Raw genomic sequence first — 16392 nt, forward strand, 5'->3', positions numbered from 1 at the left:
GCATTTTAATTCTTATGTGCGCTACGGAATTTGTCATTAACTAAGCAAAACAATTTCACTATCTTCTTTTTATGTAGCTGTATTTATTCCTTAGTATTTCTTTACTGGTTACGTTGTTGGTTGTTTTCTTTAAACTTGCCTTCTGCATCTCCAGATGCTTTCCCAGTGCTATTATTTTTGGTGTCCTGTCCATGCTGCCACAACCAGTTTTCTTTTCCTTCTGCTCCCCAGGAAATTCTTTTCCAGCTAGCAGCTTTGGTCCTGGAGAGGGGCTCTTGTTTTCTCACTTCCTTTTATATAGCAGTGACCTGAGGCAGCTAAGCTGGTTCATTCTTGCTTAAAGGTATTCACAGCCTGAGTGTCCTAAATAACAGCTGGAAACAATGCAACCAGCCAGTCCTCTTTAGACTAACATTGGCCTATGAACCACATTTTGAGAACCACTGAATTGCATAATATATGAACAAAAAAGCCCAAAAGAGGCATAACTGATGGATTTATTTTTTTTTGTCAGCCTTTGGGAAGAACATCGACAATTGTGTGTGCATAAGTGTGTGGCCTTTTGTGGGGAGAGAAGGGCAGGAATTCTTTATGAAGGACTGTTGGGTTATGAGGAACTGCATGCCATTTCAGGGTATTTAAAAGAGAACTGTAGATGAGTCTAAGTATATAAAAAAGAGTTTAACATTGCATAAACAGGGAAAAAAACTTCCTTGACATTGTGTGAGGAAAAACAAATGGTCCATGCAGATCTGCTAGCAGATTAATGTTACTTAGTCCAGGTTTTAAATTGTGAGGAATTTGATTCTTGTTTTGTGAATGGAAGTTCTGGTGTCTTGGTTAGGGCTAAGAGGTTTTTTTATTTAGCTTTTTGAGGGGGACTTGGGATATGCACTGAAATAATCTACATTGAGCTCTTCAACTCATTGGAAATGTGATCATTTAATGTATGCTTTAGATTATATAGATCTATTTCTTGATTTAGGGCATGGGTTTATGATACACCATATTTGGAAATACCAGCTTTATGGCATTTTCTCTCTCTTCCACTGGCCTCTGCCATAACTTGTTGCCCTTTACTTTTATCAGCACCACCAGGTTGTACAATGACAGTATAAACTGGGTTGGAGGACAGATCTAGCTTCTTCCAGAATCCAAATATGTATCTTTTTGCAAGGCTTGTTTATTTTGGTTTGTTTTGGTTTAAAAAAAGGAAAGGGAAAAAAAAAAGAGAGATTGATTAGTTTTCCATTTTGCTTCACCATGTGGCTGTACAAAAATCTGTGCCAAAAAAACAAAGAATGATGTGGGGTGCTTCTTTCATGGGCACTGCTACTGAAAAATACACATATCAGATGCCAGGCCTTCTTTTTTTGTGTCAGCCAGAATAAATCCATAATTACAAGCTTTCTGGAATGAACTGATTTTGTATCCTCTTTATTTAAACTTTCAAATTCTTGAGGTTCTAACTCTGAAATTGCTCAACTGCTCTAACACTTTCTGCAGTGTCTTTCTATGAGCATAGGTTTTTCACTTTGAGAATAGATACATATTCTGAATAACTGACTATCTCAGTGTTCTCTAATATGTAGCATAAAGATGAGATAATTTTAAGTGCTGAAATTGATTAGGGAATGTGCTCTTACTTGACATTCTTCTTTTGAAGTTCCACTCAAAACCTTAGATAATACACATTCTACATTTGTAATCTTAATAAGATAATTTTTCTTTAAAATCTTCTTTTTAATTAGCTTGATATTGGTGCCTTGTATCAGCACCTTTTTTTATGTGCACTTTAGCCTCAAAATAGTTTAAACATCTTTTCTGAATTTGACAGCTTGTACAAAATCTATAACTGCACATCTCTCGTGTTTTTTCTTCTTTGTGTATCAATTTCAGACTGCTTCCCAGATAATTTCTCTCCTTGGCTGAGGTACAAAACCCAGCTGCCTCTCATTTCAAATAGCATCCCTACAATGCAGAACAAAACTGTGTCATCCCATTACCTGTGGGTTCATGAACAGAAAGGTTCCTTGAAACAGGCTTTTTGCCTTATCTTTTTGAATTTTTCTGGCTTTAAGAGAAAAGCAGTGCTTTCTTCTAGTTCAGCAGGGTTTTTTAATGTAATGTTCCTCCATCACCGCTAGTATTGATGCAGGGGTAAAAATATCCCTTTCAAATGGGGAGTAAATGAGCTTTTATATTTTGTTCTTTTCATTTGCAGGAGGAAGCTGAAATACAAGCAGAACTTGAACGTTTGGAAAGAGTTAGGAATCTTCACATAAGAGAACTGAAAAGAATAAATAATGAAGATAATTCACAGTAAGAGACTTACTTGCATGTCTATTTTTTAAATTATGCTGTAGAAACACATTTTACTTGCAGAGGAAGAAGCTCATTCATAAACTTCAATATTTTCAACACCAACTTACTTAAACTTAAAAAAAAACCCGTAGTATTACTTAAAATTTGGTGAACTGTTGAAAAGTTTTATTGACTACTCAAGAAGTAACACAAATGCACAGTTTATAGTGCAAGAGACCTAAAACTTGTAGACTGTATTACTAGCCTAAAACAATACCTGTGAGGGAACCTAATGCAATTCAGTTAGATGGCAATATGCAAGAAAATGGTGGGTAGGTTTGATACAGCAGCAGCAATTTTGTGATGCAGTTAAAATTAGCTGTGGTTTTACTGCACTGTATTGTATTCATGGTAGCTACAGGTGCCTAGTAGCAAAAGAGAAATGCAGTTTTTCATATTATGTTAAATGTTACTCTCCACTTCAGCTTGCATAGCAGTATATCGCAATGTCAAATTGATATTTAATATTAGTTATTATTACGTAGATTTGGAAGTTATAAGCACCTAACTAAATAAGTTAGTGATGACAAATGCAAACACTAACACTACAGTTTTATCAGCTCTTTAAGCTGTGGCTGTTGCTTGAAAGGAACTGGTTCTGCCTATCTCTGACTACTTATGTCCTTGCCTCATTTCATTTCGGGACGGTGGGGGGGGTGTGGGAGCACAGAAGAAGGAAAAACGGGATCACAGGACATTGGGGTTGGAAGGGACCTCCGGAGATCAAGTCCAACTGCCCTGCCAGAGCAGGACCATAGAGTCTAGCACAGGTCACACAGGGATGCATCCAGATGGGTCTTGAAAGTCTCCAGAGGAGACTGCACAACCTCTCTGGGGAGCCTATTCCAGTGCTCTGTGACCCTCACAGTGAAGAAGTTTCTCCTCATGTTGAGGCAGCACCTCCTTGTGCTGCAGTTTATATCCATTACCCCTTGTCCTTGCAATGGCATTTCTTTAGTCAACAGACTGGAAATTGATCCAAGTTAAAACCAGCTCCTGTGATTTCTCTTTGTGGATAAATTTTAAGACCAGATGAATTTCTTGGTCTAGTTCTTTGCCCCAGTTAGAAAAAGGATTTTGCTGCCATAAGGAGAGAAAGCAGTGGAATGAGGAGCTATGGGGAAGGAGATGATGAGACTTGGCCTTTCTTTTTGTACTAGTAAATATTAATGAAGCAGTAGAATTTTGTGTATACACTAGGACTTTTAAAAATTAAAGCAATAAGGTAAAGTGATGCTTAACTCTCTTAATGGTCCCCATACCTACCCTGCAGGAATACAGAGAATTTTTTGTTTACCATGTGGCTATTCTGCTTACTGGTAGCTAAACTGATGTTGTGTTTTAGATATGAGAAACAGTCAGTGTTGAGGCTTACAATTCAATGGCAGAATATTTTATTTTAAAAATACATACAAGCAGTTCTTCACAGGTTAAATTATAACACTTTTTTTTTTCCCCACTCTTCAGTGCTGCCTGTATTAGAAGAGTGGGATATTTTTGAGAAAAGGACCTTTCAACAGAAAGAAGTAAATGCCACAGAAAAATGACAGGTTTTGACTGCATATGTGCAGTGAACAATATCAAAATTACAGTCCTGGTTGAAAACAGTTAACAGGATGTAGATGAGCAGAATACTGCAGCTTCATTGCTCATTTTCTGCAGTCAGTGTTGACACATTTTAGGGTGCAGAGTGAAAAGCTTTAGACTGTGTGTTCATGTTTTTGTGGGAGTTTAGGCTTGAATATATACCAAGCATCCAAGCTGCAGTTTACATGCGTAACATAGAAATCAGAAGCAATGGATAAGTGATTTAGGTCTATAGCCCCTATTGTCTTTCCTAACACATCTTGGCAACTGGCCATCTGGAAAGGAAGAGGGTTCTGACACAAAGCCACTGTTTGGTCCAGGCTCAGATCTTGTTGGGTTTTCAGTTTCTAGCTGTGATGCAAAGCTGAGCCATCTTTCTTGTTCTAGGAATGTTACCTTCTATCTCTCTACCCATGTATCTCCCTCCCCAAGCCTCCACATATAGAGCAGGAGGCTAACTCAACTGTTCAGGGCTCCAGCTTTCACAGCAAAGAGTAGGAAATATTTGCCCAGTTTAGAGATGGGCAAACTTACATGTCGGCATGTATGTAGTTGTTGAACATGGTGTAACACTATTCAGTGTATTTTGGGCTGGGTTTTTTTCAGTGATGGCCAGTACTAGGACAAGGGGTAAGGAGTACAAACTAGAACACAAGATATTTCACTAGAACTTAAGGAAAAATTTCTTTGTTTTGAGGGTGACAGAGCCACAGGAACAGGCTGCTCAGAGAGGTTGTGGAGTCTTCATTTCTGGAGACTTTCAAAACCTGCCTGAACACTTTCCTATGCAGCCTGATCTAGGCACACCTGCATTAGCAACAGGGTTGGACTAGATGATCTCTGGAGGTCCCTTCCAACCCCTACCATTCTATAAATTTGAAAAGTAATACTAAGAATAGTAAGAGGCTCACATTTTAGTCTCTTATTTATATATTTTAAATGCAATTTTTTTTTCTTCTTTTGAGATTCAAAGATCACCCTACATTGAATGAGCGGTATTTGTTACTCCATTTACTTGGCAGAGGTGGCTTCAGTGAAGTATACAAGGTAGAGCATTGTGTCTACTTAATCTGGTGTTTCAGTCATGTACATTTGTGCATTACATTTTGGTGGGGGAGGGAATCTAAATAAGTAGAAGGATTGTAATGTACTATACTCATTAAAAACTGGTTGAGCAAGCATTGATTAACCTGTGGAGGGATGTAGCATTACAATAGACCTGAAAATTAGATGCTTTCTTTTTTTTTCTCTACTGGGTGTTATTTTTATCATCATTGGTTATAACTTTCCTGTGTTTGTGGGTTTCTTTTTTAGGCTTTTGATCTTTATGAACAAAGATATGCTGCTGTGAAGATTCACCAGCTTAACAAAAGCTGGAGGGATGAAAAGAAAGAAAACTACCACAAGTAAATATTAATGACTTATGCTTCATATGTTAAATTGAATAGCATTTTATTGATTCTAGAATGTTAATGTATCCATCTTCTTTTAGACATGCCTGCAGAGAGTATAGAATACACAAAGAACTGGATCACCCCCGGATAGTTAAACTATATGACTACTTCTCCCTGGATACAGATACGTGAGTACATACAATGATACGTTTTCTACAACTTGACAAGAATTTTAGTGTTGTATATTAGATAAATAGAAATTAAGAGTATTTGAGCAAATGTATGTTCTTGTTTTCAGCCAAGGCATTCAGGGTGTCCTTAAGGGGATTAAAAAAAAAAAAAGTCTACTTGTAGAATTTGGTCTCAGCTAAATGGTGCAGGCCTTCTATAAAATGATGAAAACAGTGTTTTGCAACATCTGACTAGCAAGCCCTACAGGATGTCCTGAGGGCAAAAGGGACATGCAGTGTTCTAGTGGCTTTGGGCAGAACGAGGGCTGCTGTAGGGCAACTCAGAAAGTCTCTTGTAACTTAAACAAGTTTCCAAGACTGTTACCAGCCTAAGTATAGCCCATTGTCACAGGGCTGCACCACTTGTGTCACATCTTAAGGGACAGTGAATATATTTTTTCTATTGAGAAATATGCCTACATAAGTATTTTTGGTTTTTTAACTTACCCTCTCCTCTGCATGGATGCATTTTATCTTTGGTGAGTATTGAGTGTTCTGACAGATGGCAGTTTTCATAAGCTAATAGTTATGTCGTGTGTTCTGTTAACAATGTCCTTCAAATATTTAATATTCAGGCAGCCATCCCTAAACTTGCCAGTATCAAACTATGTTGTCATGTCTCTGATTGTGCCTTTTGATATGTTACTTAATTTTGTCTCTCTGAAATTCTGCCCTAGGTTTTGCACGGTGTTAGAATACTGTGAAGGCAATGACTTGGATTTCTATCTCAAGCAACATAAATTGATGTCAGAGAAGGAAGCTAGGTCCATTGTAATGCAAATTGTAAATGCACTACGATATCTCAATGAGATCAAGCCCCCTATTATACACTATGATCTTAAGCCAGGTAAATGAGCAACGTTATGATTGAAAATGTCATGGGGTTTTTTATCTATCCTTTATTTTGTTTGTAATTCAGTATTATCTCCTCTATGCCAGGCTTACTGTAAACAATTAAAAAGAGTGTGTACTTTACTTTCTAGTTTTATTACTGTCTTCAGAAAAATGCTTGTCATAACTTTTATACTTTGTATTGTTTTGATTTGATTTTGTAGGAAAAAAACAGCATATAACACATAGGTACCTACATCAGCAAATAGCGATATAAACAAATAATAGAATTAGTTGACTTAGTCCTGTCTGATCACTGTGGAGTGCTGATGTGTAAATTATTTTCCTGTTAAGTATTTCTTAGCCAGTAAAGGATTGAAATGGGTAAGCAGTCAGTTTTAGCACCCCAGTACAAGCATGTCAAAACAGGACTTGACAGAAGTTTTCTTTACAATTAATAAAGGATTGGTGCTGTCTTGATTCCATGGCCTTTGTTTTACTACCTTACACGAATTATGCTGGTATTCTTCATATACTTTAATCTGCTACATGTCCAACCATGAGGTTTTGTAATGAAACTCTTAGTGCCAACGTGTTTGCTTGATGGTGTTTAATAAATTGTTCATACAGATTTTCCTCAACTTACAGAATTGTACAGAACGTGCTCTTAGTCTCATTAGGTTTTGTTCTTAGAGGACCTTCATCAAATAACTTCTGTATAAAAATAATTATTGTACAGCCTTATCACATGGGGTAAGGTTCACAGTATTGAAGCAGTTTCTTGGCATGATTTTGTCACATATGCAGGCCCTCAAACCCATAGTGTGGGATTTATTCTGGGCAGAAACTTCATTGTGCCTAGTATGCTGCTACGTTTTGGTGTTTCCTTGCTACATTTTGGTATTTCCTCGCTGTTCAGCCAGCTCCCAGCTGAGGGAGCCATTTCAGATGATGTAATGATAACCTAGAGAGTTCCTGAGGCTGCGCTGAAATATAATCAAGTTACATAAGATTTCATGATATAAAAGCTGTGTAAAGTTGTTGCTTACCCCTCACGAAATTAGAGATTTGTGTAGACTGAACCTAGTTTTTAAAATAAAATATTATGTTAGCTTTTTTTTGAGGTAATTTTTTTTTTCTTCTGAATAGGTAATATCCTTCTTGTAGATGGAACAGCATGTGGAGAAATAAAAATTACTGATTTTGGCCTGTCCAAAATAATGGATGATGACAGCTATGGTGTAGATGGAATGGATTTAACTTCACAGGGAGCAGGAACTTACTGGTAATGCCTGGTTTGGCTTTGCTGTGAAGACCTGGGTTATTGTTCAGATTTCATAAATGCTCTCTTATAAAGTGAATTTGGATGGAGAGCTAGGATTTAGAATATCAGCATGGATGATAAACAAAGATTTTTGTGCAGTACTGTGAATGTTGATACCCCAAATGTTTGAATGGTTACCTGAAAGTAAGATGTGAAAGTCTGAGTGTATGTTGTTTAATTATATATATTAAAAATGTGGAGATTATAACTATTAGTTAGAAATGCAGTTTCCCTGAAGAAGCAGGTGTTTAATCTTCGGCTGCAGGTGGTCAAAGACACTTGACAGAGCTATGATGATTAAGTGTGAGTGCTTAGTCCTTGGAAATCTTAGAGCAGGGATTACCAGCAGGTAATGTCCTTAGGACAAAAGAGTATTTACTCTTCCACACTAAAGCTCAGCAGTTGTTTTCTGTGTGCACTTGCATGCTTATCCAAAACCATGAAGTTTTAGAGCTGCCTACGGAAGAGGAATGACAATAAGCATTTTGTTGCTTATGGAAAAGCTGTTTCTAGAATTTGCTCTCTAAATATGCGGTTTCTTTATGCACAGTAGCTATTTGAGCCTGAAAGCATGGCAGCTGTGTTAGGATGGGTGGAATAGAAAGCCTTTATTGGTCAGGTTATTGCTTATGAATTAATTTGCTTGTGTTCTCCTTATTCTACCAGTAGCAAGATCAGAGTCAGGAGCTGAAACCTAACTCTAAACAGATGCTGGTGTCATTCATGTTTGTTCTGAAGCTTTTCCCATATTTCAAAGTTGCGTGTAATAGTTTTTGCCCTTTCCTTTCTCAGCATTCCAATGCTCACATGCTGTGAAAAGATGATTATTCAAGTTGAAACATTTTAGAAGAGTTAGGCTTTTTTTACTCTCTTTAATGCTTCTAATGAAACACCAGTTTAAGTATTTTAGGAATGTATGTCAGAAAGTTTTGGCCTTTGGATTTCATCTAATCACAAGCACTAGTGGTGCTGTAAACTAAGAGATGCAGAAAAGTTTGCGGCCGTTATGAGGTCATGGTGAATTTTCCTGTTTCCAATTCCTTGACCCCAAAATCTTTATTAAGGAGAGAAATATTTTGAATGAGTTTGAGGTGGGGGATGAGTGTTTAGAGCAGATTTCACAAACTGTCAGTAGCATAGTCATGGAAGGGATTTCCTCAGTCGCTGGTTCTGGTTACCTGCCTGTCTGTGCAGTTGGGTCACATAATCTTTTTTGTAAACTTAGACGTTTGTATTCAGTTTAGGTAGTGTTTTGTCCCAGTAATCTGATTTAGAGTGTGTTCCATAACCTCAGTTCTCTGATGATTAGAAACCTAATCCTCTAATTTACAGACTGTGTTTATTTGTGGCCAGTTTATACTTGTTTGCTCCTGTGCCAACACTGTCCTCCCTGAAGTAGGTTGTTTCCCGTTCTGGCACTTTCTCCCTGATGTTTTTATAGCTTTCAGGGCTTCTTTCCCCAAACTGTAGGGTCTGTATTATTCAGATCGTTTCAGTATCTTCCTTTGCATCACTTTAAGGTCATTTTTCTTGGTTGTTGTTATCAGAATTATACATAAGTATTCCAGAAGAGATTCTGTGATGTCGTGTGAAACTCGTATTTGTGTTAAATTCTTATCTCTTTTTTTTCTGCAAAGAAAATACTTAGAGAATCATGGAATTGTTAGGGTTGGAAGGGACCTCAAGGATCATCTAGTTCCTTAGTCAATACTCCACAAATTCTTCCTGAAAATTTATTCAAAGTGATCTGTGCTGTTGATACAAGAACATCTTGTCTGTAGTTCTTCTAATAGTTTCTATGCCTTTTTCAGTTTTAGTTGTTACAGTCAGTAACTGCCACCATACTGATACTGTTTTTAAAGGTGATTTCATTTCACCAGTTCTTACATAATTCAGGAATGGCATAGGAACTTCCTCAATGAAAGTTGAGGCTGAAAGGCTCTTTATGTATGGCTTCCTCCTGATTATAGGAATGGAGTTAGCAATGACCTTTGTCTACCATATATGCCTCTTGTTAATGTTGTCATTCTTATTAAAAACTTAGTAAAGGGTCTTTAAGCCAAATTTATACTCTTTGATTTCTAACCAGGCCTTCTCTTAAAATGCTATATATGCCTTTCATATCTTCTTGCTCTGATAGATGGTGAAGGTTCATATTTAACATAGGACCCCAATTTAAAAAAAAAGTATTAGTAATTGAAGTCAAGAATATGAGTATTTGTGCTTGTATGAAATAGACTTCTATTTGAGTGATCAATGACAAAAAAATTGTAATGTCAGTTTTGATAGGTGTGCAGGCTGTTGGAATATAAATCATAAAGAAACCATAGAGTTGTCAAAAGGTCATAGATGTTTACATTTGGGTAATCTGATACTCAAGTTCTAGTGATGCCATGCATCTACTTGCAGACACTGAGATGTATGTTTTGTTCTCCAGGTACTTGCCTCCAGAGTGCTTTGTAGTTGGCAAAGAGCCACCAAAGATTTCTAATAAGGTTGATGTATGGTCAGTTGGAGTAATCTTTTTCCAATGCCTTTATGGTAGAAAGGTAAGGAAAATGTTGTGTGAAAGTCTTGGGGGTCTAATGCAAATATTTGTTTTCAGTAGACTGAATTCCAGTCATAAAGACATGAATATATCTGGACAATTACTTGTCTTACTTTTTGGTAGTGTGCATTGATATTGCAAGAAATGTACAAAACCTTAACTGAAACTTCTTTTTATTTACAGAATGGTTATCAATTTGTATTAACACTGCAACAACACACTATAGGATAAACATTTATGAAATCAAAGTAGTTGGATAGCTCTCATTTAGAATACCGTGTGCTTATTTTTCAGCCATTTGGCCACAATCAATCACAGCAAGATATTTTACAAGAAAATACAATATTAAAAGCCACAGAAGTTCAGTTCCCTGTCAAACCTGTTGTAAGCAATGAAGCCAAGGTAACTTTTCATATGATCTCTTGAGTAACTTTTAAAACACACATCATAATACATCATAAAGGATTAAGCTGTACAATTGCTGTTACTTAAGAATGCTGCAGAACATAGTAACTGAATATGTAGGGAAACATAAGGGCAAACTAGTATTTTGATGTTTTTATCGTAAGCAAACTTATTCTGGGACTTTGCAAAATTGTGTGCTTCAGAGAAAGACTACATATGTGTATGTGTGTGTATGTGTATATGTATATATATAGTCTCACTTTGAAGTACATGATCAAGATATAGATTGATAGATGGATGCATACACACAGATTCCAGAAATTTGTAAGTGGGTTTTGACATAGAGTGCTTCAAAAAGGTCTACTGTGCTATTTTTCAGAGGACCTTAGGTGTCTTCCTCAGACTGTCTTGCTAGAAGTTCTTGTGAAATACCTCTGCTAACGATAACAAGCTCTTTGGAGCCTGCTAACACTTTTCCCTTTGAAAGGTCATACATAGTACGTGTGTATTAATTCAAAGCTGGGTTTAGAAAAATAAGTTCTTAAGATTAAGAATCTATAAGATATGTTGATGCTGCTGTTCAGGCAGTAAGACTGCCCAAACAGTTCATCTTCCCACAAAGGTATGGATGGCAATGTTTCCTGGTTTTGAAAATACTGTGCTGAAATATCTGTAATATCAAAGTTGTCTCCACAGACTAGCTATTCAGAAATAGATGGAGGTGTTTTCCCAAATTACTGCCTCTGAGGACATCCATAACATAAATTCAACTCAGTGAATGTGGAAGAAAACATAAGCTGTGTGTTATTGTTGGTAAAACTGCCCCGGTTTTTGAAAAGTTTATGCATGAGCCGATACAGTAGATGTGTGTTTCTTGGAAAAAATGCCAAGATCTTAGAAGGCCTATTAAAGTTTCCACAACTAATTAAACATACTTTAATTTGGGACACAAGCTGGGGGGAAAAGAAGAGGAATGTTAAGATTTCATTTCTAGAGATTAAAAGGAAAAAACCCTATTTCTAGTGGTGTTAACTTACCAAAAAAGTACGCCTTTAGGGTACGTAAACCTGCTGTTTGAATTTGTGGTATATTTCTGTTGGTTCTGCTTTCTAAAATCAGTGTTAGTGAATGGGTTGCAGTTAAGGTTGTAAAAATTTGGCTGAAGAACTGTAGCTTGTCCTGGATTTTTTTGTTTGAGTTTTTGTTTATTTTCATTTTTTCACCCTCACTTGGAAAAGATCTGTCCCTTGAATGAAGTTGACAAATACACATAATATAACTGAGAATACTATATTACACGTTAACAGTTTGTATCCCTGGCTTTGAACTTTGCATTTCTTTGTCATTAGTAGTTTTTATATAGAGGATGTCAGGAAAGAGTGAATAGTGCAGCATGGAGAGTTGGCAACATATTTTACATTCTTTGTGTACTCCATGTTCTATTTGTTGTGGGTTTTTTTGAAAGGCTACAACTTTCAGTATTCCCCACTCTTTCTAACATTGTCACGACAGCTGTAAAAGAGAGCAAGAAATTATTTGCTATACTACAATTTCAGACTAACTTGTAAATTCAGACCATTTATGATGACTGTGTAGAATCCAAATTATATTTCAGATTTATTGACCTGGCAGTTGTAAAAGAACAGCAATTCTGATCGTGAAAACGGGGAGATAAATAAATATGGAACCTGGAATGACATTGTTAGTTTTCAGACCCCTAGCTATCCTTTGATCCTCCTCAGTTTTTTCCTGTTCTCTGCAGTGTTCTCATTTGCTTTGCAGTAGTTTGTCTACAGTGTCACAGAAGCATTTAACATATGTCACAGAAATATTTAACAAATATTTTAGACACAAACTGTTACTCCAATAATCTTGCAAATAACTCTTAGCAATTCATTTGTTAGGAAGGCTTTATTTTGAAGAATTTTATTAAAGTCCATAATGTCCAAGAACACGTAAATATATATTAACAGATATGCCTGATCAATTGATAGAAGTATATTCTAGCATGATTCTTCAGAACTTTTGTCACAGATCTTTTTTCTCCTTTAATCTCCAGTTTTTAATTGGAGCAAAGAACAAACAGCTGAACAGATTTATCAAAGAAATGATACATAATTCTTTTAAATTAAGTTCTAAATTAAGTAATGATGTGCTAATCAGTTCTGTAGCAATAAGGATTTTCTATCATTAAATGTTGGAGTCCAAACTCTCAGGAGACCAAATGTTCTGTCTATGCTAGACATAAGACTTGACAGAAAGTTTCAGCACAAAATGATTGGCATACAACCTAGGGGCATAAATGCAGAATAACCTAAGTGTCTGAAGAACAGTCCTGAAGCTAGATACCGATTTTTCAGTTGATAATACATTTTTATGTGGATGACATTGAGGGTTTTTTTTCTGGAAAAGGAGATCTAGCCAGGTAGTCATTTAAGTAGGTTATTAGTTACTTCATGCCTACTGAATGTGGCAACCACCATTGCCAAATTTCACATTTTGCTCTATTCAGTCATGGCACATGCAGGTAGTGCCTGCTTTCAAAGGTCAGATACAGCCTTGAAATTCTATCCTACATCTCCCATCTACCACACAGCTGAATGGTTTTAGAAGTTCCATAGAGCTCCTTTCTACTTTTTTAATTCTCTGACATTTCCTTCTAGTTTTCACTAAGCTGTTCATGGATAACACATGCAGAATTCTAGCTGGGTGTGTGAGATGCTAATGTTTTGCTTGTACATAAAATTCCTAACCATGGAAATACACATTTTTTGAAGTGTGAATATTTGAAGCCAATTAATTTATTGAATTACTCTTTTTGTGCTGTGACATTACATTTTTTCATTGAACTCAGCAGTAAAATGTTACACTGGCATTTGAATTGAATCACAGAAGAATGAGAATTTGTTTAGAAACCAGTTTATCCGGGAGGACATGCTTATGTGCTTGTAGGCAGAATAGTCTTGTAACTTCTTACATTTCTTCTCCAGGCCTTTATCAGACGCTGTTTAGCATACCGAAAAGAGGATAGATTTGATGTCCACCAGCTGGCTAATGATCCTTATCTTCTCCCTCATATGAGGAGATCAAATTCTTCAGGAAACTTGCATATGACTGGGCTAGCAGCATCCCCTACACCACCTACATCGAGCATTATTTCGTACTGAAATTTCTCCAGCCGAGGAATGGCATGATACATTTGTGTAGTTTCCAGATGCAGATCTGAGCTTGAAAGCATTTGAGTGTTTTTAACAGGACAAGTTTGATAACAGTGTTTTCAGACCGAAGTCCTACATAGTATCATTTGTATGATTGGAATGGATCATGGACTGTGAATAAATGTACCCTTCTGAGAAATACCTTTAAACATTGAAGGATGACACTGCCTGTTACACACTAACAGGTATACTGTGTTTAAGACTGAAGAAAAGGTTTTTAGTTTTTTCTGGGGAACACTGTAAATAGTCTTTTTAATACTTAAAGTACATTTGGTTCATACTGGAAAGTTCTAACATGAAGGGTAGTTTTTCATTATTTAAATTAAAAAAGGTAGTGAGCAAATTTGAAAACACAGGAAATTTTTTGTGCCTGGTTATAAACTACATAAACTGCCATCTTTCCAAGACTTTGATGTTTTGAAACCAAAGTAAGGAGTGTGAGACAGTCAAAGGTATCTTCTGTATCCGATTCATCAGATAAAATTGTAATATTTTATTTGGCAACTCAGGCTTGTACCTCCGAAAATATGGTGATGTGTCACTGAATTTAGATGGAAGGGTGATATGGAGTTCCTGGTACTTCTTTCTCAAATAGACTGCTAATTTTGGAATCTGCTCAATTTGCTAAAAATACTATACTTGCTGTGGTATTGAAACTTGTGAAACTTTCCAGGCTTCTGATAAAAGCAAGCAACAGTATGAAACCAAATGCAAACAGGTTATGTATAATGTTCTATGCAGGAATAATGATAAATTCCCTTCTAGCTCTATTGTAAATTGTTGTACAGCTGTCACATTTTCAGTTAAATTTCAGCAACTTACTCCTGTACAAATGTTTAAAGTATGGCTTTTTCTAATTGGATATTGTATTTTTTTTAAGTCTCCCTCAAGGCGCTTTTAATTGCTGCTAAATGACGTTGCTTTTACTTTTGCAAAAGAATCAAATGACCTCCTTAAGGTGCAAGTCAACTGTACGTGATAGAGAGACTAAGAGTAGGTAATTCATTAACCAGGCATGTAAAACAGATCTGTGTTGGCAATATACAGTACAGTTCTTGAAGTCAGTCTGTTGCGTTCTCAGCCGGCAGAGCGCATTGATACTAGATGTAGAAGTTGCTCATGGTTATTCTCTGTTTCTGGAAGTTCCTATCAACAAGGAAATGTTTCTTGTGGCTTGTACAGATATTTTAAAATGTGAAACATTTTCTAACTGCCTTGTATGGTAGAAACTTACTTTGCAGAACAGTGTATCTCTCTCCCATTCACCGTTCTTTTATTGTCCCATTCTTGATGCTGAATACCTATATGTAATTTTGTCCATGTTGCAGAAAAAGGAGGCTGTATTACCACAGGTTTTCATTTAGTATTGTACAGTTAAACTGTTGCTCTTGTTTCTGATGTTGCAAGCCATTTTGTTTTCATTGTATATAAAGAAACATTAACTGTCTCTTTAAGATGCTGCTGAAATTGTAGAGAATGTAGCCAAAACAGTAATAAACAATGACAGTTGAAATTTCAAGGGTTTCCTTGTGTGTTTTTGCATTTCAAAGGAGGGCAAATCAGATAATCGTATCGTTGAACTGTACTTGGCTATTTAAAACGTATTCTCTTTAATTACAAACAGAAGGCCAATAGTGGATTAATTAATTTCTGTAGCAGTGGTGGTAGAAGAGGAGGATTCCATGCAACTTAAACATCTGTCATAACAAAGTAACCAAAACATCGTTTCACTGAACAGACCTCACAAAAGCAACTTTTAACTATTTCAGTGGGTTCATATAGAATGCTTTAACCATGAAATAAAATTAGCTCATAGAATAAAGTTAGACTCAGTGACTCCTTCTGCCTCATATTACACCAGAGTACTGGGACTGCATCCTTTTCACCCTGTACAGCATGAGACTGAGTGCAAGATTCTTCAAGGAGAGTGTGCCATACCTGTAGGCTCAAACTAGATTTACCCTGCATGTGTCAGTATCAGAAATTAAATCAAAGAATGTTTTTGCCTAAGGAAAGGATGTAGGATTGTGTTAAATGTTTTTTATGTATCTGGAATGTATTATGGTTACGCCTAGCAAAGGAAAGTTTGGCAAAGTACTTGAGAACTACTTAAGTAACTGGAAGTTTTACAGCTACCTAAAAATAAGGGGGTTATGCGTTGCACTAATTACATGCAGACTTGTTTTTCCTGTTGTTAGCATCTGGGAATAGGCTGCTGTGGCTGAAAGCATGGCGCTTACTCCGTCCAGCTTTACCACATACACATTTTGGAATTTAAACACTCACTTTAAAGAAAGTTTTGTATAGAAATACAAGAAATAAAAGGAGAGTCACCATCTCTCTTTTAAATCAAAGTTGCAAGATTTTTACCTTCAATACAGACAGCTGTGTTTCTGTTAGTACCGTAAGATGCTAAAAATCTTGTAGCCTCATGTGAAGTTACTGCACAGTCACAAGAAGACATCTGAGTTAGCGCATTGGGTGTCTGGTA

General features: G+C 36.4%; 1 protein-coding gene across 2 annotated transcripts in view; it reads left to right on the top strand.

The window, feature by feature from the left end:
• The window catches only part of TLK1 (tousled like kinase 1), a 68959-nt gene extending 53539 nt beyond the window's left edge, over window positions 1-15420 (top strand). For both annotated transcript variants that reach the window (XM_068138609.1, XM_068138608.1), the window contains exons 13-21: window positions 2225-2322; window positions 4917-4998; window positions 5266-5357; window positions 5444-5533; window positions 6253-6422; window positions 7556-7691; window positions 10168-10279; window positions 10573-10680; window positions 13674-15420. In XM_068138609.1, coding sequence (XP_067994710.1) covers window positions 2225-2322; window positions 4917-4998; window positions 5266-5357; window positions 5444-5533; window positions 6253-6422; window positions 7556-7691; window positions 10168-10279; window positions 10573-10680; window positions 13674-13850 — 1065 coding nt within the window. In that variant the 3' untranslated portion in view covers window positions 13851-15420. The remainder of the gene's footprint in view (window positions 1-2224; window positions 2323-4916; window positions 4999-5265; window positions 5358-5443; window positions 5534-6252; window positions 6423-7555; window positions 7692-10167; window positions 10280-10572; window positions 10681-13673) is intronic.
• The last annotated feature ends 972 nt before the right edge of the window (window positions 15421-16392 follow it).

This window comes from Melanerpes formicivorus, unplaced genomic scaffold (assembly GCF_026170545.1).
Source record: "Melanerpes formicivorus ecotype bairdi unplaced genomic scaffold, bMelFor1.0.p_v2 SCAF_5, whole genome shotgun sequence".
NCBI lineage: Eukaryota > Metazoa > Chordata > Aves > Piciformes > Picidae > Melanerpes > Melanerpes formicivorus.